This window comes from Mchenga conophoros, linkage group LG7, assembly GCF_057382185.1.
Source record: "Mchenga conophoros isolate Kocher_MC1m ecotype Shallow Benthic linkage group LG7, M_conophoros_male_GT1.1, whole genome shotgun sequence".
In the NCBI taxonomy this organism is placed as follows: Eukaryota; Metazoa; Chordata; class Actinopteri; order Cichliformes; family Cichlidae; genus Mchenga; species Mchenga conophoros.
The window spans coordinates 46,756,262-46,782,969 of record NC_140532.1 but is presented as its reverse complement, the minus strand read 5'-3'; the positions used below and the strand labels follow the sequence as shown (position 1 = coordinate 46,782,969).

The following is a 26,708-nucleotide window of genomic DNA, read 5'->3' as shown; positions in this document are numbered from 1 at the left end:
TGTCTGTTAAATGCATCCTAAAGGCTCCTTGTCAACAAAAATGGAATTCCTGACTCGGCAATGACACTGGCCAGAAAACTGCGGCTGAAACATTTTGCTCTTTTCAAGTCAAGACAATTAATACTGGCTGTAATCGGTGAAGTACAACTCTAGGATAGATGTTGGTTACAATCATACTGATCCAGAAAAAGTCCATAGAGCTGGATGAATAAACAGACAGGGATATGTCCGGGCATGCACACTTTATGCTTTCTAAGAAGTGTCTGGCTCTGGCTTTCACTATCGATGACTCACTGTCACACTGCTACACACTTCCTCACTTAGAAGGCAGACGTCAACCCGCCCCCCCCCCTCCAATGCGTTTGCCCTGACACATACAAACAGAGAGACACTTTGCAGACACACAGACTCACTTATACAGGCAATGGGCACTCTTGTCTTGAAAATATATATCAAATCAGGTAGCATTTACAAGCCTTTTTTTAAATTTTAAGTTATTTTGGTGCACAGTGAAGGAGCTAACTACTATAACTCAAATAGTTATACCATAAGAAAATGTTACAAAATTTACAAGGGACTTTATGCTCTCTGTACACTAAAGTCACTGTAAATTTGGGGTGAATGTGTTAGAATTAAATAGATTTTTTTTAGCTGAAGCAGCAAATGTGTCCTTTGATTGTGACAGAATGACCAATGCGCTGTGTTTGATCCTGGCAGGATGGATGACAATAATCTCATCCTTTGATATATTGTTTTGTGCTCTGTAGTGTCAATTTGACAGCAGTAATGAAAGACAAGTGATAAATTACATGTGTAGAAGCTATCAAAGTGTCAAGAAAGACTACCAATATCATCAGCTCTGTTCACTTCATTCCTCTCGTTTAATTCCCAATGAATCCATCCATTTATCAAACCATCCATTTCAGATGTACTTATTCCATCCAACTGTTTTCTTCCGTTTATCTAAATCAGGGGTGCTGGAGGGGCTGGAGCCTCTCCCGGGTGCCATAAGGCAGGATAAGGGGTCCTGAACAGGCCGCCAGTCTGTCACAGGGCTAACACAAAGAGACAGACAACCATTCATGCTCTCATTCACACCTAAAATTTAGCATCTCAAATTAACCTAATGAGCGTGTATATAGAGTGTGGGAGGAAGCCAAAGTACCCAGAGAGACACCAAACGGGCACAGGGAGATCATGCAAACTCCACGACAAAAGGCCCGACACTTGGCCGGTGGACTCAGGCCCAGGACCTTCTTGCTGTGAGGTGGCAGTGCTAATCACCATTCTGCTTGCTGTTTTTCTTTGTTTGTTTGTTTGTTGTTGTATTGTTGTTTGAGCCTAATGCAAAATAGCAGTCTATGCTTATACTGTCAGGCAGACAAATCTTTAAAAACTCTTTTAGTGAGGTGTCTGCAATCTCTGATTTTTCACAGATGCTTGCTGTTTAGTTTAAAGGATTAAATCCATAGATATTTAGAGAAAATAATGTTTGTGCTACAGATTGCAAGTGAAACACTGCAAAGTAAAGCAAAATACAGTTGTCAAACATACACATCCTGAACCTTTTCGCTTGCATCGTGCAGTACTGTTTTCAATCAGTCCTCCTTCACTCATGTCACCAACCACATGCAATTCTCTTAACTATCTTGGGTGGTTTCGATCCCACCCAATCTCTCTTACCCACTCCTGGAATCCATATCCATGTGTTTTTGCCCCCCCCCATTATTGCTTTTTTACTTCAGCCAAATTTCTCCAGGGCTTAGAGTAGTAAAGATTTATGAGAAGCATTCTGGCTCACCCTGGCCATGCTAGTGTTTCCCAGTCAAGTAGTATAAGGAGGAAGACATTGAAGAACAGGTGCCATGTATGTTTGCATTCACGTCAATGCGCCCATCTTCCAAAACAGGAATTTTTGCCAGTAATCTAACTATAATAATCTTAAAGCAAGTAATTTAATGTCTAGCATTCTAATGACAGAACGTGACTACTGATCACATTTGCAACATTATAGAGGGACAGCAGCTGCAGTATTCTGTGTATCCAGTGAGAAGCTGGCCCGAGCAGAGTTAAGAGAGAACCAAACAAAGACCCTTTCCAAGAGGGAAAAAACAGTTTAAACACACATCATATTAGACAAGCCCAGACTTGCCTCTGGTTCACACACTATAACCAGTGTAAAGGCAAGGTTCAGCAGCTGCTGTTCAGCATCCACACATACTGACACATGATTCAGAATTTTAATCATCTTTGATTAGGATTCATTTCTAGCCTTGTGTTGTGGTTTGAACTGTGGGATTTAAAAATTTTTTAGTTGATGAGCAAAGTGTGTCAACAAAATATCTCCCAGACCATTACACCAACAGTAGCACCCTGAACTGGATGGATCTATGCTTTCATGTTGTTTATGCCAACATCCAAATATCACAGCAGAAATTCAGACTCATCAGATCAGGGGATGTTTATTCAATTTTCTGTTGTCCAATTTTGGTGAGCCTGTGCAAACTATAGTAGATTCAGTTTCCTGTTCTTACCTGATAAGCACAGCACCTAGTGTGGTCCTCTGCTGCTGTAGCCCATCTGCTTCAAGGTTTGACATGTTATGCATTCCAGAGACGCTTCTCTGCATACCTTCTTTGTATTATGTGGTTTTCTGAGGGGCTGTTGCCTTCCTATGTGCTCAAAGGACTTTGACCTCTGCCATTTTTGTTACTCACTGGTTATTTTCATTTTTTCAGCTCATTCTGTGTAAACCCTAGAAATGGCTGTGCAGGAAAATCCAAGTAGATCAGCAGTTTCTAAATTTCCTTTTTTTTAAATGAAGGATTATATAATTTATGCATAGTTATTTCATGAATATGTGCATTCCTGTCATTTAGTAGGTTAGGAGTTAAGCTCATATTTAAATAACTCTGCTTAAATAAACGTTTGTTGTAAAATGTAAATCCTAGTAATTCTATATATTTGATCACATCAATAACATTTTTGTGAAATTAAATTTAAAATTGAATTTGAAAAAATTCAGTATTAAACAGTGCTTATAGTGCTTCATATGAGAGATAAATAAACATATATTCAATTTAAACTAAAATAAAGCACAGTAGAGACAAGTATAGATCCAAAGAAAACCTGTCCAAAACAATCAAAACCTTGCCAGCCTCTTAAATTGTAAGGCCTAATAATGACTGGATAATAGATCTCGGTCACAGAAGCTGCAGGGTTGCCCGTCCCTGTTATGGATTCTGGGCTGGTTCTGCACAACCTTATTAGTAATTATGGTTTTTCCCAGTTGCTAAGATCCTTTTTTCTGAAACCGTCCCCTCTTTTCTGAAAACTGTAAACACAAAACCCAATTTTCAAACAACATTAACAAAACCTCTGACTCTACTGGCAAAAACCAAACAATCACATCAAAACTATTTTATCTGTGCCCAAAACCGCACAAAGTTTTCAGATGACAGAAAAGTCAAAAAAATAATAACACTACAGAGCATTCCTTAAACACTACAGCAAAAACAAAAAGATGAGACATTTTTTGTGAGTAAATTATAGGCATGTAAATCTCATACTATACGTTTCAGGCTGTCCATTGTATGTACACAAACATGGTCATTCCCAATTGCCAAGTTTTCATCTGACATTGTTGTTCTCGATCTCCCATTTCCTCCTTTGCGCCTCACATTGTTTCGATTTATTGTTGGTATCAACCGTCAGCTCATTCTTGCTGGCTGCGCACTCTGTGCTGGCATTTGTTGGTTAACATCAGCAACAAGCCATTGTGTTTAAGAAGACATCTGTTTTGCAGTTGTGTTTAACATCTGCCTCCTGTAGTTAGGATTATACATCACAAGTGAATAACTGTTCGAAATGTGTTTTAGTGAGTGTGAATATGTTTAGAGATTTGCAATGAGAGCGAATGAGATCCTCCAAATTGCGCTTAACTAAGCGAAAACTAATTAAGCCAAACAGTCCAAATTGGTAAATGGACTGTGCTCACATAGCGCTTTTCTACTTTGAGCATTTAAAGCACTTTCTTACAAGAAGGCTCATTCACCTATCCACACACACACACTTTTTTCTGTGCCCAACCAGTTTTAACCAAATGTTCACACACTCACACTTTGATGCATTGCAGGCAACTCGAGGTTCAGTATCTTGCCCAAGAGTGCTTTGACAACCAGACTAAAGGGGCCATGTTTTTATTTTATTCTGTTTTGTGTAGACAAGTTGGCAAAATATAACTTTCTAAGATAAAGTCAATAACACTACAAAACATTATTATTACTATTATTATTACTATAGTTATATTTAGGGGTGCTATGATGAAATTTAGAGATGCCTGAGCACCCATGAAAAGGTTTAAACGCCCTTGTGAGTGAGTCATTGCAACATCTTGATTTCTTTTCTTTTTCAGCCGTTCTGTAGTACATTTGCTGGAGCGCTCTTGCTCTTTGTTCTGTTGCATGACCCTGTTCCAGCCAAGCTTTGGCAATAAGACAGATGGCCTGACTCTAGAATAATTCATGGTCATGGTCAACTCAATAATTACAAGGCCCCCAAGTCCTTTGGCTGGACAAATCATCTCCCTTACACCGCCATGCTTCACAGCTGGTGTAAGGTGTTTGTTCTGATATTCTATGTTTGTTTTTTATTAAACTTGTTGCTCTGCTTTATGGCCAAATGCCTCCACTTTGGTCTCATCTGCCCAATGGACATTGTGCCTAAGAGTCTAATTGTGCTGTTGTGAGTTTTACATTTAAGATGCTAACTGAGGTCTGTGGATGTACCTCTTGGGTTTTATTGCAGTTTCTCTAATCATTACACTGTCTTCAACAAGCAGTTGATAAGGTGCACCTGACAAAGTGGTCGCTGAGTGTTTATATTATTTCAAATGTTTATTGTACTTTTAGCTGCACTTAGTTACATGCATGCATAATATCCAAAGTATGTTTGATGCTGCCACTGCCAGGACAACAGTGAGATCAGAGGTACACAGATGGGACAGCAACTATTTTTAAATCTTAAATACTTCATCTCTACTGCCTTATTTATGTCCCAGTCCAATTCCTCTTCTTTCAATTCAGCACCAGGGCAAGACTAGAAAAGGGAAAGACAAGGCTCCTCTCAGTAGAGCGTTAGGGCTAACATGTGATCTTTGACCTTGGTTTTGGGCCTGAACCTGCATATGGGAATTGTGGTACCATACAGCACCATCCATTGGGAAACGACCTCCTTGATCCTTCCATGTTGTCCCACGGCCCAAGTGTTATGAATCCAGTGAGTCATTTGCATAGTTTAGGGTTGAGTCAGTCACCAAAGGTTTGTGCATGTTGGGGTACTGACTCACACAAATTAAACAAACAAACAAGCAACAAAAAGTTACCTCAAATTGTGTTATGGTACTGTAAACTGTGGATGTGGTGTGGTTTTTATATGAAAAATTGCTTTTAGAAGAAAGAGGTCAAAAAATCAAGAAAGTGACAGATGTCTGAATGACATCAAAGATGTGTTTCTTTGATGTAACAAAGATGTGTTACACTTCCACAGCAAAAGCCAGACTAGACTGGGAAAATTCAGTGTCAAAAAGAAGTCAAGTATAAAGTACTGTACTGTACCTTCAGCCTCTCGAGGGGACCAGTGACCAGATGGATCACATGGTCGTGGAGAAGACGAGTTTGATGCATACTGTAGTAGGACTCTCCCTTCAGTGCATTTGTCACACACTGATCCCACTTCTCTAGGAAACCAACAGGCAGTACAGCAACCAACTTAGATACATACCAAATACACGTCATTTATACGCAATAAACAAACACAAGAAGTGACAAGACAATTGTAACAATGTTAAGCTTATTAAGCCCTTTAGATTTGGACTCACTTTCAAGTATGTAACTGTGTAAACAAGATATTTAGTATTAAATTCCCATCACAATACATGGATGTATCAGAACTATAACATATCTAGTTCATCTCACCTGTCATAAAACTGTCCGGAAATTGGTGGAAACCATTCCAGGGTGATGGAATTATGATGCTGCTCAACCACCTGAGGAGCCATTGGCACCAGAGGAGGTTTGGAAGCAGGCTGCCAGGTCTGATAGATGAGGTCCAGGTAGCAGTGCATCCTAGCCACCTGGTTCATTGTGAAAGAGTCTGTACAAGCATCATCTGCAGAAAAAAGAGGTAGTTAATCAGTGTGAGGATACAATTTGAGATTGATCATCGTGCAGGTCCATTTTCTATGAAGAGAACAAGCTACTTTAACAAGCTACAAGATAATTTATGAGCATTTTCCCTTTAAATAACTTTTTAAAATTCTTTAGCACATTATGAGTGCCATGAAAGATTCGCTAATGCTGAGATTCCCTAATACTTTTTACACACACTATGCACACAGACTCAAAAAGTTCTCTGGGACAATTTCTATACATTAGCTGTGACACACAAAAAGGGTAACTATAAAGTTTTCCTCTGGTAAGTAGCTCAACACATGCAGAGGCCCAGTCTCACCTGCATAACTCATGTAATTGTTAAACGGTGTATGCGTGAAATGACGGATGCCACAAGTATCATTGCCTGGTTCAGGATCGCTGCAGCCTTTGTATTTGGAAGTGGGTTTGGTGTCTGCACACAAGTCCCCAGTCTCCATTGAGGGCTCAGTCTCCAAGCACGCATCATTGCATGATTCAGTCTCGGACACACCTCGAAACACGTGGTAAAGGCCGAGGCTATGACCAATCTCATGGACCATTGTGTCAGTGTGACCAAATGTGCCGTAGAAGGAAGGATTCAGCACAATTCCACCTGGAAAAACACAGTGAAAGAAGTCACTCGCACTCAATCACACACCACACAAATGCCTTTTCCTAATGTAGTGTAAAGTAATTGTGGCACAGGGGTATGATTCAGACAATACATTATTCATGGGCCTCCTCAGCTTCATTATCACCTTCTTCCCTGTTAGAGCTGTGATGAAGACAGAAACTGCTTGGGGCTTGAACTGTAATTACTCCAAATCAACAATCTGGGCTGCCAAAGAAGTTGAAGGTGATGTGTGCCTGTACTTATGTAACTGCATGTGAGTTTGCATGCATGCATTTATTTATGCGCTTTGTCTTTTACCCAAGTGTGTGAGGGCTTCTTTGTCCCAGGGCCATGTGGCAACCCCTGCCAGATCTTCATCAGAAGAATTGGCAAAGAAAACATTCAGGTGAGTTGAGCCATCCAACTGCAAAATCTCTTTGATCTCTTTCATATCCAAATAGGCTCTGTGGAAAAAAACCCAAAACAACACAAACACAGTATTTCACATTAAGTTAATGGCTTAACAATTAAGACAGTCATTTCCAGATTTCACCAAGTCCAAAAAAAAGAAAAAAGAAAAGAAAAAACACTGTTCCTAGCCAAAAGAGCTTATGCAGTGTCATCATTCACGAAACCAGAACTCAGATTTAGGTCCCTAATAAACTAAAATATTTATTTAATGTGCTGGCAGTTGCAAGGACCTTGAAACCAAAAGAATGAAGTTCCAAGAAGAATAAATGATCTTGTTGAAGCCAGCTAGTGTTTTAAACCATGTGTACAAATTAATAAGGACGTAATAAAATGCATCTTCTTCAGCTGGTTAGGGGTGAAGAATGTTTTCCTTCCTCCATCCAAAATGAATGTTGACTACAAACTATCTGGCACTGCCAACAAGTACTTACATAACAATAAAATTATGTTTTACTTTCTTTCACCAACGACTGTACACCAGGAGAGGGTTGTGATGTTTTTAAATATAATTATATTATTATAATCACTGTAAATCAAGTTGCCATCAGTCTGATTTACACTGAACTAATTTCAGGCTTTAAGGCTCATTTACATTTTTGTGGTGGAAGGGAGAGTACAGACCATGTTGTTGACGTTATCATTTAGAAAGTACAATAAACCGTATAATAATCCCAAATGTGCAATTATTGACAGAGTTTGACTGGAACTACAGTGCATGCTAAGAGTCACTATGATGTTTTTCTTTTTGTGTGCATGACAGTGTTTTATGTTGAAGGACGAATCAAGTAATAGCCAGTTCTGAAATGGTTCTGGCACCTTATAATTTCAACATACAAGCCACATATACTTTACTGCTGAAAGTCAAATTAGACACTTGATATTGTTTCAGTTCTTTGAGGTTTGTGGACATTTGTTTACTCACAGCTCTACTAAGATCCCGCCACAACATTTCTGTTGGGTTGAAGTCTAGACTTTGACTGGGTCTTTGAAACAGCTTCTTGAGATCATTGTCCCATAATTTCCGAATTCAGCCAAACTTGATCCTTTAGACACATGACCTTAAAAGGGTCTGACTGAGTTAATGGCTGCAAGGTCCCGTGACTGCAAAACAAACCTAAATTATTACCCCTCCACCACCGTGCTTGACAATTGGTGCGAGTTGTTTGTGCTGATGTGTTCTGTTTATTTTTTGTGGCACTTTGCCTAATGGCCAAAACATTTCCACTTTGGGTTCATCTGTCTTGTGGGTTGATGAAACTTGGCAAACTTAAGCTGTGCTATCTCATTCCTTTTGTAGAGAAGAGGTTTTCCTGTGTCGACCCTTCCAACCAAGCCATACTTGTTAAGCCTTTCTATCAGGAAGGTTTTACCATGTTAACTGAGGCCTGTAGAGTCTGAGATGTAGCTCTTGTTTTCTTTTTTTTGTATTTTGGCTTGTTTGTGGGACTTCTTGACTCTTCCTGAGATGTGATAGCCCAGGCCACCAGACCTCCAAAACTCCTGTTTTTATTATTTGATTAGTAGCAATTGGCTTCTACCCTTTTAGTTCTTACAGAATCTTGTGGGTGTGCTTGGTTTTTCAAAAAACTACTGGGTCCTGGGAAAACTTTTTTCCTTTTTTTCCCACATGATTGCACTCCAAAGTTGTAAATATATATGTATATTGTGATAAATATTTGAAATATGAAAGCCTTTTTCTTTGAATGTCTATAAATACCAACGTTTTTATACAATGCATGAGAAAATTTTACTCTACCCTTTTGTATTAAGAAAAAATATTATAATTTATATGATGGATTCTTAGCATGCTCATAGAATGAAATAATGTCCTACAACAAGATGTTCTATTCACTGCATCATGAGTTTTCTACCGAGAATCTGAGACCAGTCTGACTTTATGTCAGCCTGACATTTGAATTAATTGTTTAGGTATTCCGATGTCTCCCTTCTCAAGGCATAATCTTCTGTCTCAGGCTCTCTGAGCATTAACGGCAGTACAAATGAGTGCAATCACTCAACACAATGAGATATCTTTCCAGCAGTGAAACTGTCATTCATTTTATGAACACGTCAAGCACAGTTTTCTCTATGAGCCTGGCTGGTGGTCCTGGCAAACAGCATCAACAAGCTCAGTCATCTCTTGGAAGAGTCAGTAATTTGTTGCACATGCTGAAATGATAGTTTATTCTTTCCCTTTGGCTTAGGGAGACTTTTGAAATAGATATTCAGTGGATGTATAAACAAGAGTTTATCAGAAACAAAACAAGACCCAAGTCATACTATGGCAAATTAGGTCTGTAGATGTTTTGACCCATTTTGTGTGACCCTTTTGCCTGCCTTTTATTTTGTGCTCACATTTTGCATGTCCTCATAAGATTAAGTGAACTGAGGCTAAACCTGACTCTCCTCCAGTAAATAAAAATAAATTGATTTCATTCACTGTTCTTCTTCTGTGGTCACTTGTAGAGGGCAAAAGGCAAAATGCACCCTGGAGACCCGGCTGCCAGTCAATCACATGATTAGCTCAGGAAGACATATCCACACCTACAACCACTTTAAACTTTGGATTGTGGGAGGACAGCCACATAGGCAAACTCCTCAGAGAAAGGAGAAACAAAACAGGAGGTCCAAATTTAAATGCTATTCACTTTGCTTTAATTCAGTGTCATTTTAATCATAGACTTCCCTGAGCACGTTGGATTTTATTAACTTAGTACATGAAAAGTGTAAATTGTTTTTAAAATTTGTTGAATCGATTCCAGCACCAACTTTTCGTGCATGCAAATCAATTTGTAAAAGTTTTTTTTTTCACTACATTTCATATTACATTTGTCCCACTTAAGGGAACTGAGGTAAATATATAGATAAAAGGAAAATCTTCAAAGACTCATACCTTTGTGAAGTGTAATCCTGGACTGAGCTATTTATATTTACTCTCCCACTCAATACATGAAATGGGTGAGTATGTTTTGAATTGCTATGAAGTAAGGTGGTGCATAGTTCCACTGAATGCATGCACCTGATTTGATTACTTTACTATGCCAGCTGAAGTAAGTCACCAGAGGTTATCACAAACAAGTGTCACAAACTACAGCTGTTTAATTAAGTGAACGATCCTGTAATCATTTAAAAGTGGAGATGTCAGATTTGATATCTTCATGTTTCAGATGAATTACAGTGTTTTGTTTGGTTGCACCAATAGGCGTAGCTGCATGGGCATTTTAGCATTAGAAAAAATATGTCTTTGCATGCTGTTTTTCCTATTTATGGTATCAGGTACTTTAAATTGTAATTCAGAATCAGAATCAGAATACTTTATTGATCCCTGGGGGAAATTATTTAATTGTCGTGTGTTGCATCTGTGTGTGTGTTTTGAAACAGGGTCTTTTTCCTATCTTCTAGAGATCTTCTGAGTTAGACATCTTATGCAACTCGGTGCATTTTAGCATGTAGACATGGTCAAGACGACCTGCTGAAGTTCAGTCAGAATGGGGAAGAGAGGTGATTTACAAGACTTTTGGATGCCAGATGAGCTGGTCTGAGTATTTCACAAGCTGCTGATCTACTGGGATTTTCCCATACAACCATCTGTAGTTTTCACAGAAAATGATCGGAAAAAGAGAAAATATCTTCAGTGAAAATGCCTTGTTGATGCCAGGGGTCAGGGGAAAATGGCCAGGCTGCTTGAAACCAACAGAAAGAAAACAATAACTCAAATCGTCACTGGATTGAACTACTGGATGTAGAAGACCGTTTCTGAGAGCACAGCACATGGAACTTTGAAGTAGATGAGCTACAGCAGCAGAAGACCACACTTGTTAGCTAAGAACAGGAAAGTGAAGCTACAACTAACACTGGCTAACTAACACTGACAATAGAAGATTTGTAAAATATTTCTGTCACCAGATCTCAATCCAATAGAAAACTTTTGACCTGTGATGGAACGTCTGTATAAAATATTTAAATGTATGCCTCATAGCATATGTTCTTGTAGCCTAAAAACAGTATTTTAAAAGTCAGTAACACTGTTGTTTGGCAGTGTTTTGGAAGAATTTTGACCAGTGAGATAATTTATTTTTCCCCACAGGAGTAACCCTACTAAAGTTACCACCAATGCACATTTTATATGCAGCTACACAAAGTGCCTCATAAAATCAAGTTTTGCTGGACAAATCTGCTTCTACCTGAAGTCGCAAGTCAAATAAGGGCTGCTTAGTGAAGATTCAGTGCTCCCCTAAAACAGACGTTTTCAATAAAAGGTTTAGTGTACTACATGCTTTCGTCAAGCCTATGCAAGAGCAACAGAGGGCATTCGCAGGGGCCAGGTCTAAGGAGATAGACAGAGAGAGAGAAAACAGATCATATAAGGTCCCTCTTTCTAATAATTTCAGGAATTTCATTATTTCCTCAGAAAATATTTGTCCAGAGTTTTTGGACATGCATGTTGGGAGAAAGGGGTCACGCGGTTTTTGATGCTGAAATGAATGAGTCAGCATCAGCAATGAATAAGGGGAGAAATTCTCTATTTAATTTACTAATCACAATTTCATTTTTTTAACAGCCTTGGCCCTTAACACTTTAGTGTGCAAGAGAGAATCAAAGCGAGACTCAGTTTTACTGTAGTCAGCTGACAAAAGCTGAACATACAAAAAGCTTTTGTATGTCTGTATGTGCATGTGTGCATGTTTCTGATTTCACACAGTGTTGACTATGTTGTCGTGGATGTTTTACATTTTCGTTTGCTGCCGTTACAGGAACTCAGTCCCCAATGACACTATCATAGGGATGTAACCAGAACTGCTCTGAGAATTGAACTATCTATCTTACTCAAACCTCCCTGCAAATTACCCTTTACCTCACTTTACACCAACCGCCCAATGTTCTCTCTCATAGACCCCTCAACTATTTCCCCATCCACTAACCCATGTTTCCCACTCTTGCCTCTTATCATGTTTTTTCAGCTTAGATGAGCCACTTGGGAGAGACAGGATTTTCCATGCATTTAACCACACTACTTTTGTCCTGGGAAAACAAGTTTCAAAGACTTACAAAGAGAGAGAAGGAGAGAAAAAAAAACGAGGGAGGGAAAGTGCAAAAGGTAAGGCGAGTGAAGAAAATTGATCCTAACTATAATGAAGCGTCACTGCAGGGCATCTCTGCTGGGGAAATTCAGGGGTCCATGAGGCAGCTCAAACTGTCGTGTTAATGCTTTTATATCTGATACATATTAAATGGGGGATTATGACTTCATCCATTTACATCCATATATAATTCATATAAAGCCATAAATTCGCCTCGTATACATGTGTCTAGGGCAGCTAAGTGTGAAAGCTGGGGCACGCTGGCATGGCAATGACAGTCTCCTAGCCAAGAACACTTTTGAAATTAGAGGGGGCCCTCAGCTCCCCTGTCATCAAGTCGGTCAACACCACAGCCCCATCATTCATCTCTGTCTTTATTACTATACTTAGGCTCTCTTCTTTAACCTTCCAGCTTAGTCCTCGGAATATTTCTCCCTTCAAGGAAGACACATGCATAAGAAATGTTGCTGAGTTTTGTTTTTTTTAAATCATTGTTTAGAGACATATGAAACAGATGATTGGATAGCCCCGGGCCTTTCTACCTCTCCAAGTTCTTATCTGAAGTAAAAGCCCTTAATGGAGTGCTGAGTGTATTTCTGGCAGAAATGTGTGAAACGCTTCATCAGAACCTTACTTGACTTCGGAACCACAGTCACCTTGCCAATGCAATATCAGCTGAATTCCCCCATGTGTCATATTTTCAAAGGACCACCAACAGAATCTGGCTATATATTATCCCGTCAAAGCCAGATGCGACCCTGCATTCCTACGATAGCCCACGTAAAGCCACCCACCTCCCACAATCCCTTCAGTCCTCTAGTTATGCAGAAAATCTACTTTTTCACTTCTCCCAGCCCCCACAAGAGTGCAGGTGAAACTTTGACAACCGGTGGGCAATGGCTTTAAAGGGGAAGTGAAAAGTCCTGGTATTTACACCCAAGCACTCCATTATGTTTTATGGGACAGGGGCTTAAGGTTTAGATGACCAACTGTAAAACTCTATGTCAAGAGCCCTGCACCAAGCTGGAATACAGCGTGGAGAAGGAGTGAAAGACATGAGACACTCCATCCATTAACCTGCCACAGGGAGAGGTATTGACTCAGGAGGGAGGGGGCAGGGATGGCAAGAGGCTGAGGGAAAACAGATGACCTGTTCGCTCCTGACAATGCCAAGCCAGAACTTCATTTTCTAAAAGGCTAAAATGGTTGATTGTGAGGTGTTTCCAAAAGATTTCTTTGCAAAACATTCTCTTCAGCCAAATGTGGAGCGGGGAGGGGGAAATATTATTAGTGGTATTTTCAGAAGAGAAACTGATGCAGCACCACTGAGCTGCGTGTGTCCTGTGTTAGCCAGATTTTTTTTTTTTAAACACTACATGTAAGTGGTAACAGGCCCAAATGCTGCAAAAATAAATGCAGGACCTCACAACCATTGTTCTCCTGCATACGCAGTACATTGTTCATCCAGAATTCCATAATTAGGGAGGAATGTCAAATTGTTTGTACTCTCTGCAAGTCTCTCTCCAGACATACCATAATCAAAACAAAATAAGCAACCACTTGGGGAGATTATATCTATGTTTTAGGCAAAAATCTTTCTTTCTGTGCATTTTATTTTCACTTTTGCTGCGATCCTTCCTTTCACAAGCCCATCTTTCAAATTGCAACAGCACGCATTTTGCCAATACTTGATGTCTAAATGAAGTAGTTAGAAACCCATTAATCAAGTGGTGGCTAATGATGACTAAGTTGGAAGGGATGTGGTGGGAACTGAGATATGGAAGCAATGGCAAACCCACCTGCATTACCCTCTGATGTTGTTAATTAGATGTCATTATTTAGCTATTTAGCAGTCATTTTAAACAACGGGACAGTGCCAGATAGACAGCGCTTCCAGCTTAGCTGTGATTGAAAACAGCCTCGTCTCCTTGATTCATACTAACAGAAAGACCCAAACAATCCCACACACTAGGTCTACCTGCTTATGTCCCTTTCACTTGTCCTCACATGACAGTGGCAAGAAATACTGACCAAGCCTTGCCGTTTCTCTCTCTTTTCCTAGCATACCATAAAGACCCCCTGCACTGTCCGCAAAAATGTTACACTCCACTGTGTTGAGTTTCAGTGTACCAAGAAACAAACAATCCTGCTATTGGAGGTCTGGCGCAAACCTTAATACAGCAAAATTCCAGAGATTTATTCTCCTTGCCAGCTTTTACTCATCATCTACAAACCACAATGAAGTTACCACAAAAACAAAAAAAAATTGAATGCATTTATGAGCAACCCCTGTCTTCTCCTGAAGTTATGAAATCACATAATATTCTTCTTCCTATACAGCGCTGCAAAATGCCTCGGGAATTTTGTTACAGAGGCTATTACATGCAAGTGAAATTACGTTCTTTACATTTCTTTTATGGATAATTCTTTACGAGAAGATGTTTAGGCACTCATACCTGTCTCATTGGGACTCACAAGAGTGGTATTTCATTGAAGTGAATTCCTTTGCTATACGGAAAGAAAATATACTGGACCCTCCTTTTGACTCCTAATTGCCCTCAGGCTGTGTTTAGAATGTCACTCTTTCCAAACTCTCCTTCTATAATCAAGCCAGTTCAATGAAGACCTCTGGGTATAGGAGACAGAGTAGAAAAAGGTGGGGAGAGTTGGTGAAAACTGGATACAAGAATGAGTGGTCTGGCCTGCACGTTTGCTACCAGGAAAGTCATCCAGTTGCGTTTGTTTTACCCTGCTTAAGTGTGGAACACTGATTGAACCAGTCCAAGGCTAGATTTGACTTGCTGCCCCCTGAGGATTTCCTGGGCCACACAGGCTGGGAGTTGAGTTACACTCAGCCTTAGCCCAAATGGTCAGGAAACAGTAGGAGTAGACATAAAGAAAAGCTTTCTACAGGGACACATGTATGGAAAGATTGGCTGTTTGATTTACTCTTGGCATTCGAGGCAATAGTGCAGAGTTGGTTTACCAAAATTACTCAATTATGTCAGAGTAAAAAAAGAAAAAAAAAAGAACTATAAAATCAGTAAATGCTTTTTGGAGGATTACAGTAAAATATGTTTATTTAAAAAATACCAAAGAAAACACTGTATCATATGAAATGTCAAGAAAGTATTCTTACTTGTGTGGAGAGGAACGGTTGAAGCATGTCTTGGTCACGTCTGTCACATTGGGGTTGCAGCAGTCGCCAAGATCATAGAAGAAGTTTTCCCAGTTACACTCAGGGTCACATATACCATTACCCTGCTTGTGTTCAGGGCAGCTGTTTCGATATCTAGATATGCAGTCGCCTGCATCAAATCCTGTTAGCGGATGGTTGCATTCTAGGTCACACTGATCATCGCCAATTTTGCTGATGTCACAGTTAGCTAAGATCAGGCGGTTGCGTAGAGAAGAGTTGGTCACGTTGTGAATGCTAAGCTCCCAGGTTATGTTATAGGGGCTGAAGGCGTCATTAAGCTGCTGATGCTGCAGAATGATCTGGTGGTCTGACACAGTTGGCCTTGTCCTTGCATCATCCCAAATATTTACAACACGATATCGAACTTTCTTTGGTCGGCGGAAGGTCCAAAGTTGGTTGTAGTTTCGAATGACCTCAACGTTGTCACAGACAGTTTGACCACAAGTTGGAGGTTCCAAGCTTGTGTCCAGGAATCCCTCAGCATTTCCATTTCCACCACCATTCACAAACCCTGACCTCGCACCTCCTCTGTGCTCAGGCTGAGGAAAACTACCATCTTTTACAGTCAGCCACTTACGACCTGGGTGCTCAAATGTTTCACGAATTATCAGCTTAGGTAGATCTTGGGGGTCCTCTTGGCCTTGCATATCCCTGATGATATGCCTCTGCCCTCGGGCCTCCCTCCATAGACTCACCCTTTCCACTGCCCCCCTGTAATTATGATTGAGTGCATTGCCCCCGATCATCAGCACTTTGCACTTTTGGGTCAAATGGCTGAAGACATCGCCGGATTGCTCTCGACTAACGGCGACCTGGGCTCCATTGACGAAGAGCTTCATGTACACGCCATCATAGGTGATTGCAATATGTGCCCATTGGTTTGGTATATAACGAGCGTTGGAGCGCATTGAGGTCACTTTGTGGGCACGGTCAGTTTTAAGGGAGAAGAAGAAGCGGGGATCGCGGTCGCCGTATTCACTATCCGCCTGGATGCCAAGCAGCCAGCCTCGGTCACTGGAGGCATAAAAGCATTTGTCGTAAAGGCCTGAAAAAAGAATGAAAAATCAGTCAATATGTTAATACCTTTATTTGCAGGAGTTAAACAAAAAGAAAGTGAACACATTAACTAAAAGTTCATCATCTCCTGAGGAAGAGCTAGGAGCTATGCAGAAGTGGGCTTGTAGAATAACTATAACACAGTACGTCAGTTTCATTACCAGTTTTTCCTGTGATAATATTTCAGCATTACTTTCAATATATTCACTATATTATCAGTACCTTTTGAATATTTTATGCAATATGTGTAAAAGTGTCGTTTATTAAGGGGAAACAGGAAATGTAAGCAAGGTTAGTGAGCAAATATATTAATAGATTTTTTTTTTCCAATCTAAGACCTGAATATTGGGTTGAAGTGCTTGTTTAGCTAAGAGAGAACCAATGGAAATCTCTCACTATAGGCTTTTCATGAACACTGAGCACATTTAAAGTAGTTCATGTAAATGTCTCTTGCCAGTGGGTTAGCCAGAAAAGACTACTTTTCTGCTAAAGTCATGTTTTTGCAGAGGCACCAAAACACCTTTTTCCTGTTTTACTTGGACTGTGTATGCCAGCTTAAGCATTGTAATGTGTTTTCACTTCTTAGGGGATCTCTGAATGCTAACTGTTTGTTTGTTTAGCACTTGTTGAGGTACATGTGTGCAGGCACACAAGTCCACATCTGTGCATACTGCATGTGTTTATTAATGCGTTTCATGACTCTGAGCATATATCCATACAGTCCCAAGTGTGCAAATATTCCAAAACCACGGGGAAACGCCTTACAAGGTCCATTTCAGCCTGTGGAAATCTACCGTATGTGTTCACAGGTGGGGATAGACCTGCACTGCACTCTTGTAATTTCTACAATTGCCAACATCATGCGCTTTTATGTAATTATATCTACCCACAAAGAGACACTCGATCCGTGACCTGAAGACCCAGCTCATATAGATATGAAGTATTCTTTACAGTTGCCGTTACGATGAGTGCTTCAAATTCCTGTAAATGCCCTTCATATTTTTCTCTGCTGCCTTTATTATGGTGTGAAAGCTGATGATCACATCTTGGCCTCAGCTCACTTGTCAACTTGGGTGCCTTTGTTGCCCATCGATTAGGTTACCTGAGCCTCTAATAAGTGGCTGGCTAATGGTAATTGTACAGACCTGCTAACTTTGACCTGTTTCTAATTAGATGCACACTGCAGTGTGCGTTCCTTAACTTGGTATTTTCACGGAATAATGTTCAAGGGGTGAGGGTTGGGTTCAGCGTCAAGGTCAGTCCTTCAGTGGATGACGTTTTCAGGCTTTCCACTACACTGGAAGGAAAAAGCTTCCCATCTGCCAGCTAGAGCACTCAAGGCAAAAAAAAAAAAAAAGGTGTGCTAAAATGCTCATAGGGCTCCTAGTGTAAACAGCTGTCATAATTCTGCCATGGTCAATTTATCTAACATGGTATGCTTTTCCAGACCCAATATTGTGACTGCTGGGTCTCGCACAAAAACACTTAGGCACACATATGCACATACTTATAAAGACATGCATATATACATTCTCATGAACAAATACACACACCCATGGCCATATGCACAGACAAAATGAAATAGTGAAGTGCACATTTGTGTTCACATATAAACACACACAAAGAGACTGGCGTGTGCTTCAGTCGACCACTGTTTCTGTCAGCTTCAAATGCAGCCCTCCTTGCACTTGCCATTTGTCTTCTTTTGTGAAAACACACTCAGGAAAAAAGGAAAAGTACAAAAACACACATACCCTCACAAAGAAAAATGTCACAAGGTCTTGATAAAAAGCAGGAAGGAAGGGAACATTAAAGACTGTTTACTTTTGAACTGTTTTTGCTCTAAAAGGTCAAAGAAAGGCACTTTCATGGTCATACCTAAGTGACCACCAGCTATTTCCCCATGCAGACAATGGAAAATCCCAATGACATTTTAAAACAAACAAGGATATCATTCATAAAAATATCATTGCACTTTAAAACACTTACCTTTTGACATAGCTTTCAAGTCTCACTCCAAATTAATTCAGCTAAATAATTTGCAGTCATTTTAATTTGGGGTATTAAACAAACCCTTTTCCAAACTGCCATTCAGCCTCAATAAGGCGGTGCATAGCTAATAATGCTTAGGACTGATAAGAAGTTTAAACCTCTAGTTGAGGTAACGTGTTAGACTCTGAGCTTAACCCTTCTTTAAGCATCAACCTCTTTGTGGGTAACTAGCTGTGATCACACACAGCAATGTGCAAAAGTCTTGTGCCACACCTTATTGTCTAATATGTTGTTAGTTGCTGTGATTTATGGAAATATGTGCAAATATACATAGAGTACTACACTACACTTCAACCTCAATAACCAGCGCAGCCTCTCATAGACAAGCTTTCTTGTCACTTCAATGAGCAGATCTTCAAAGCTCTTCTTTGGATGTTGGCTGCCTCTGTTACTGTTTTCTGTCTCTGTCAGAACGATCCCACACTGCTTTAGTAATGTTGAGGTCCAAGCTCTGTGTAGGCCAATCCATGACTGATAAAGGAATGCGTTACTGCATTGGCAGTAGGACTTCTCTGTGTTCATAACATCCTCACCTTTGACAATATCCAAACACCACTTGCGGAATTGCGGAAAAAAAAAAATCAAATTTGGATTCGTCACTCCATTAAGATCTGTTGCCATTGATTTTCAGTCCAGTCCAGTTCTCCTGTAATTCGGCAAACCTCAGCCTTATTTCCATGTTTTAGTTCCTTGAGAATGGCTTCTTATCTCTCTTTAGCAATCATTGTGTTTTATGTCAAGTTACTATTTACAAAGTGCCTAAAGATGTGATTGGCAGTTCTTTGCTCAGCTGTCTGTTATCTGCAGGCACAATATTGGTTCATATCTCTAGTTAGGTGTCTTTTTATGTATGTATGATACATAGCTTATGGTTAAAATATAAAAAAACAAAAAGACATTCTTATTCAAATGATCAACTCCAAGGACTGGACTGAAAATTAATGCAAAAGCAGCCAATGTCCAAAGAAAAACTGTGAAAGAGCTTCAGAAAGCCTGGAGAACTATTGCTCAAGACGGCTTAAAAGATTCGCAGGAAGGTCTGGCACCTTGGAAGCAAAATATAGGAAAATAAGAGGAAGCTCAAAGGTTTTGCACAGTACTGTATCACACTTAAATTAATAAACCAATAAGATACTTTTTCTAAGTAGCCATGAAAAAAAACCTTAAACAAACTTAGTTTATGAGCATGATATCTATTGTGTATCGTCCTGCAATGAGGAGATACATCTGTTATCAACTTAATTATCTGCCAGCGACTGCACATAATTGTCTCCAGCAGGTTATGAAGACAGCCTGCACTCCTCTTGTGATTTATTTTCCTCTTTCGGGAAAACCCGACATGACCTGGATACAAAGGCTAATCGGGCACAACAAATTTGGATAACATTCGGACGCAGAACTTGATGTTCTGATTGTGTGCTTAGAAAGGTATGTGTGTTTGTGAGTGGTGCTCTGTAACAGTTCAAATACTAAACCTGGGATTAATTCTGACCACATGTAACTGTCAAATGTGACCCAGAGGGGTCTTGTGATTGGTTTTAAGGGGCTGAAAACTATTCAAATGTGTATTTACAAATGTTTTATTTGATCACATAGATACTATGAAACTATAGCTTGAATAGTTCCTTTATCATAAAAAATAGTTAATAAAAAAAAGCCAGTCTACAAATATGGGCTGCAAAAACTGATAAACCTCTTTAAATGCTGATATTTTAATATTTTGCCAAAACAAAAACTCTATAAATATAATAAAAGTAACTTAAAGCTAAGTCAGTCATACTGAGTGCAATAAGGGAAGATAGTTTTCTTTTATCTATTTTTTCCTTACTGAAGGCATTTTGGACACAATCCCATTCAGAATAATTTTATGAGGCCAGAGGAAAGAAACTCTTACTCCAACTGGTCAAAGAGTCTCAAGTAACATAATATATTTCACAGTTGAGCCTGCGCTCACTCTAACTAGTCAGTTGCACAGAAAAGAGCATCCTGTAAGAACCGTATAAAAATTGGGGGGGGGGGGGTGCAATTGTGGCAGTCAAAAACAAGACAATAAAAAAACAGTTCCTCCAACAACACTGTGCTTAGATCAAAACATGGGGATGGAGCATTTTAGGGGCACAAGGATTTTGAGGTCTCAATTGGTTTTAAAAGATTAGGCTCAGTTGAAATTGTTAGACTGACAAATTTGTTGTCTTTAGGTCCAATCTCTGGCTCACTGATGGAAGGAAATCTTAAAACTGAATACACAAGGTTATACAGGAAAGTAATCTCTAGAAGGCAGTGGTAGGTGGGGGGCTGGGCACAACAACAACAACACCTGTAAAAAATGATGAAATCCCATACCACATCTGCAAGAACTATAACGTTCATTTTTGTCAGAATTGTGTACGAGATGTGTTTATTTAACTCTGTGGTCAATATGGAGGCCGCCCTTTGTGCTATTGCTTTACTGGATTGCATTATATTGCACAGATGTTCCTGTTATCATGTCCATCCTCTATAAAAAATCAGGAGTCACTCAGGTCACAACAGACCCTCTTACCCCCCTCTCCTCTAGATTAAGACTCTTACAAGGAACTGGCTTTCCAGAGCATGTTCCTGCCAACTGGCCAGGGTTAGCTACTGTATGTGAATACAGGCAGGCAGAAGTGAATTTTTTATTATTATTTTATTTTGTGTGTGTGTGTGTGTGTGTGTGTGTGTGTGTGTGTGTGTGTGTGTGTGTGTGTGTGTGTGTGTGTGTGTGTGTGTGTGTGTGTGTGTGTGTGTGTGGTACCAGGGTTTTTGTTTTCTGGGCGTTTCTTTTGGAGGGCGAGGTGTTTGTTTGATTGTTTTTGTTTGTTTTGGGTAGATAGATTAGGACACATGCGGCAACAACGGAGCAAGGAAGCAAGTAAATAAGTAAATGTATTGGTAAAGTTGAGTAAAGTCCCCTAGACGTGTGGACTTGGAGTAAGCTGAGGAGGACTGAGTTCAATTCAGTTCAGTTCAAAGAAAGCCATCTGCACAAGTACTGTGGCAGACAACGAGTTGCTACGCTCCCTATCGGCAAAGAAAAGAAATAAAAGAAAAAAGATATCCGATCCTGTAATGCACAAAAGCTCCGTTGGTCACAACCAACAATGCCGTTTAAACGCCTTTTCAGTGCTTCTTTACGCACGGCTCGAGAACAGGAGAAAAAAAAGCGCACAGATGATACAGTGCTTTCCTCTGACGGCTGGGTCCTACTGAAGTGACTGGACCCCGCTATGCTCTGTCGCTAGATAGAGAGATGCATCATCACTATCTGATTGTGCCTTAAATTAGAAACTCGCCGATGATGACGACCATGATTTCACAGAAGCATCTGCGTTTTGGTGACAGTGCACAACACCATGAAAGCACACCACATAAACATAAGCAAACATAAGCATCACATTTTCGCTCAAGAAGGGGGGAAACCCTGGATCCCTCAGTCCTGTCTCGTAACTCCGGTAGCCAATCCAAAGGTGTCGATTTGGAGGGGCCGGGTGGGGAGGGGGACACAGAAACACACACACGCGCGCGCGCACAAGCTTGCGGCTTGAGCTGCGAGCTTTGAGCGCCTCCACATACATCGAGTCTCTCCCGTTTTGTGCCTGACGTGACATGCTCCCTCCCAAACTTTTGGCCATTACATCATAGCTTTAAAATAGCCAAGTCGGTTGAGAGATTACATTTTACGCGCAGTGACATCAGCTGCCGGTCAACTGATGCAGTAGCCTATATCTGCTGCTACTAATCCCCACTTACATTTCATGACTTACAATTCTTATTACTCACGTACGCGAACATTACAAAGTGGTAAAACAGAGGGGGGAACACATTTGCATTATAAAATTTTACTGCAGCGATCATACCTCTGTAAGGTGGAAATCTTAAATATGATCAAAATCTTCAGTGACCCTATAGTTGCACTACCTAAAATATCCGCTGTACTTTTTAGAGCATTACATCATTGTCTAGTCTGATAGATGAACTCATTTTCAACTCGCTGAAACTGCATGTTGCTTTGTTAAATAGACTGGGATAAAACGCTGAAGGTTTGCATGTTTATCTTCCATTCTTTCTTCAGTTTGAAGTTTAACTAATAAAAGGAGTTGTGCAGATGATAGGATGGAGGATGTGCTATAAAGTAGCCTACCTGCGATCACTGTAGGCGATCGTTGACCTCCCTCCGGTTTGATCCACATCTCCACAGTGAAATTGCCTCTGGGTATCTCCACGCCAGGCTTCAGCCGTAGCTGATCTCCCCTGCCGGTAAAATAGACAGCTTTCCCTCGGTCTGGTGAGTTTCCCTCCGCTTGAGAGGAGCGCCGGCGCTGCCGAAGCACCCGTCGCTCCAAGCCGGGCAAAGAGCGTTTGCCCCGGGGCAGACGTGTGGCACAAGCCCCTGGGATGGTGGCTTTCGCCTCCCTAATGCGCACCAACTCCCTCTTGGATCTCCCCTTTTTCCGGACTATCCCGCACTCTGATCCAAAACACAAGATGAGAATCACCAGGCAAGACACCCAGGGTGATGTCCAAAGTTTCATTTTTCGGGAGAAGAAATAGCAAAAAATAAAAAAAATTAAAAAAAATAAAATATGAGGAAAAAATAATAAAAGAAACAGTGGAATAACTACAAAAAATATGTCCACAATGTTCTTCTCTTTGGGATCCTCTCGAGTTTTTCCTTCTCCCTTTTTACAGCGGTAGAATGTCAAACCGTAGAAACTGTCTAAATAAACCCATAAAGCTATGCTGTTTTTCCCTCTTTATAATGCTAAGCCACGACCCCCTCTCTTAAGCAAAACTACTCTGGAGACATTCAGGGGACACAGGAATATTTCATTCATGTATGTGTTCCACGGTGCCTTTTCAATGGGTCCCATTTAGCCAAAGGGATGACTAATAAGTAATCAATCAAGAGGGGGGTCCGGCCGATTCCCCCGCATCCCCCTTTGGACGGTAGGAGTTACTTGCAGAAATCCACAGTTGTCCGCCAAGCTCTTGTCACACCTTTTTGTTGTTTCCTTCCCTACCCGTAAAAGAGAGTAAGTAATGGCACATAGACTATTAAATTCCAAAGGAAAGTGTCAGCAAACCGACCTCTCATATTTATTACAGAAAACAAGAGGTGAGATGTCATTAAAAAAAAAAAAAAAAAAAAAAAGGAAATCCAAAACTTCCCTTTTCCTGTGTGCCTGTATAAAAAGTTGAAATGTACTATAATATCTAGTTAGTCAGAAGAGAGACACGGGGACAGAGAGCTGCACAAGTAACCATCGCGGTCCTCATTGATTGCCTGAAGCAGATACACTTGGGGGAGTCGGAGCTCGTTGTCAGCTTTAGAGGACTTCCAAAGTCTTTTAAAGAACAGGTCATGTTTCAAATGTTCAGGGGCTGTGTGTGCGCGCGTGTGTGTTTGTGTGCTTTTTTCATAGTGGGAAGTCACACAGGTAGGCAACTCTCACTGAGGGTAATTCTCTCTATGGCACATAGTGAAAGGATGATGTTTTCGCTGTTTGGAAGGCGTATATGTATCCCTCTAGTGGTTACAGTTTAAACAATCCAGCACTTCTACGAGTCCACAGCACAGGACCTCAACCAAGCACTCTGAAGTCATAAAAAACGAGTTCAGTCTGTGTCGTTCTCCCTCCACTTCCGAAGCTGAAATAGTCCTCAGTGTAAATATTATTTACATTGCAGGAGTCAAGTCATTTATTTTGTAACAAGCCAAATAATATCTGGAACTGGTAAAGAACAAAAAGTGTCGCTACTCACTGTCATCTGGGAAAGTCCTCAGTTTTAAGTGAAGGATAATGTACTTTATGAAAGGTAATTGTCCTGTACTGTCAAAGTCATGTTTCCCATTAAGGCAATTTCCAAATGAAGTAAGCAGTAGATCAGAGAAGTAATGGGAGAACAATGGCAGCTTCAATCTCATATTTACTTAACTTAATTTGATAGATTATATGTTGATTCTTTTTTTTCTTTTATTTAAAAGCCTCAGCGTAATGCTTTTAAACAAGCAAAAAAAAAAAAAGAGTCTAAAACAGCTTGTTTATGAAACCTAGCAAACTCTATTAAACTCAGGCTATGTTTATCCTATTATATTTACCACACAAGGACTATTATTTTTTTCAAAGTAACGTGAAAAGGGAAAAGAAAATGTAAGAGATTTGCAAGTTTCAGGTTGACTCACACTTAGTAGTGTTTACCGATCATCGCTTTTGATGGATGTGAATTTGAAAACCACACACTCAAAACTTTCTAAGCCTTTAAGACCGAGGACAAAGGAGTCATGAGTTTCAAGCTGCCGAGTGAAATAAAAACAGTCCTTTGGTCAGTGTTACTGTTACTCTGAGGATAGTTTGACACACAGAAAAGAGAAGGCCTTTACCTTTAGTGGCTTTCCATACAAACGGAGAGCTGGAATGTCAGCATTTCCCTCTGTTTTCCTCCAGTTGTTTGTTGTAAATGTGTGTTTAGACAGCCAAAATGTACAACCTGCCATAAAGAGAAGACAGTGTAAACACCAAATATTTGCTTTCTTTTTCATATGGCATTGTGACTTTGTGTCGCATATTTCCTTTTGTGTCTTGACCAGGTTCTCGCTGAAAAAGGTGTTTAAAAGTTGCTGTAAGTACTGTAGAGTTTTGCATGGATCTTTTTTTTGCCATTTAATTTTATTTGTTTTTCTTTTTGTAGAAGACATCAGGCAACTTTGTGACCAAACCCTGAATGTTAACACATATTCTTTATTTGCTTGTGAGCCAACTTTTCCTTGTATGTGAGATTGTATGTCTGAAACACTTTCAGACATGAGAGCTTAGGGGAGTTGTTTTTGGAATGCAGTTTATTCAACTTGTATCCATTTAGTGAGCAAAATGCAAGTTTATAGTTATGTTCAATCTACTTTTTTCATAAAATATGGGTAGTATCAGGTGCTAATACTGCAGGAAAATTGAAATGAAAACCTACTAAGGTATATCCAATTACACGATGAAAGACTTCTCCAGTCCTGTAATTACATTCTTCACTTCTTCCCTCCACAGATCAGACTGTCACTCTCTCCTTTTCTGTCTCTTCTGCTTTACTTTTGAAGGAAAACGACTGCTGAAGAAAAGATGGCATAATGTCTCCCAGTCAGCATCCTTTCAGGTTGGTACACTATGTTCAGACTGCGAGGATTTGGAGATGGTGGGGGTGAGGAGGAGGAGGGGGGGGGGGGGGTGACCTTTATGTGTGAAACATGCTCACATAAAGGTCATTCACCATTGCTGTGTTATGCAAGGAGATTGAATTGAACTGTTTTAGTATAGTCTTGCACCAACTGTCCGAACCCTCGGGGAATGAACGAATCGTCGTGCTCAAAGTTCAAATCGTGTGCCTTCTTGCCCCATTTGTCAGTAATGGAGCATCATAATAGCTTTTCTTTTCAAAAACAGGCCGATTCCAAGTTATTCCAGGGTTTGATGGTGCAGGAAGGAAGCACAGTGCCCTGTGTTAGATAATGTCACAGTATCCTCCACCAAAATCTGAGTTAGATCATAAAGCAGCGTAACGTCAAGTTCAGAAAGTCATCAAGGTTCATGTGAGTGGACAAAAGAAAAGAAATAAAAGTGTGTTTCATATACATATAAAGTGGTCAAAATGGATAACTGATATATTTTAAGCTTAACAAAGTTGAAAAGTTGTAACTGTAACAGTCTATTTTTTTATCATTTGTTTTCTTAGTGCAGCACATCGTATAATCATGGCGTATAAGGGCGAAGACAATCCCAGCATAAAGACATAGGCCAAGAAAAGCTTTTGTAGTAAGGATAAGAGACATCAGGATTACTTGGCTTCAATATCTAAATAACCCTCCACCACTCACTTGTAACCATGAGAGATTACATGAGTGAGGTCTCGACACAAATGGACAATAAGTCAGTTTTCAATAGAAATATCTGCATGTGCGCGACAGCCATTTAAATGTTGTTTTCACTACAGTCACAAGAATACTGAAACTTTAGCCTTTGCTTCTCGTCCTCCATTGG

General features: G+C 40.1%; 1 protein-coding gene across 2 annotated transcripts in view; it reads right to left on the bottom strand.

The window, feature by feature from the left end:
• Positions 1-24,504, bottom strand: part of pappaa (pregnancy-associated plasma protein A, pappalysin 1a) — a 104,212-nt gene extending 79,708 nt beyond the window's left edge. The window contains exons 1-6 of one of the 2 annotated variants that reach the window (XM_085279737.1): positions 22,826-24,504; positions 15,496-16,600; positions 7,123-7,268; positions 6,511-6,804; positions 5,976-6,168; positions 5,616-5,737 (exon numbers count right to left, since the gene is read on the bottom strand). In XM_085279737.1, the coding sequence (XP_085135863.1) occupies positions 5,616-5,737; positions 5,976-6,168; positions 6,511-6,804; positions 7,123-7,268; positions 15,496-16,600; positions 22,826-23,216 (2,251 nt within the window). In that variant the 5' untranslated portion in view covers positions 23,217-24,504. The remainder of the gene's footprint in view (positions 1-5,615; positions 5,738-5,975; positions 6,169-6,510; positions 6,805-7,122; positions 7,269-15,495; positions 16,601-22,825) is intronic. The other variant, XM_085279738.1, reaches the window with a different exon arrangement.
• Positions 24,505-26,708: the final 2,204 nt, after the last annotated feature.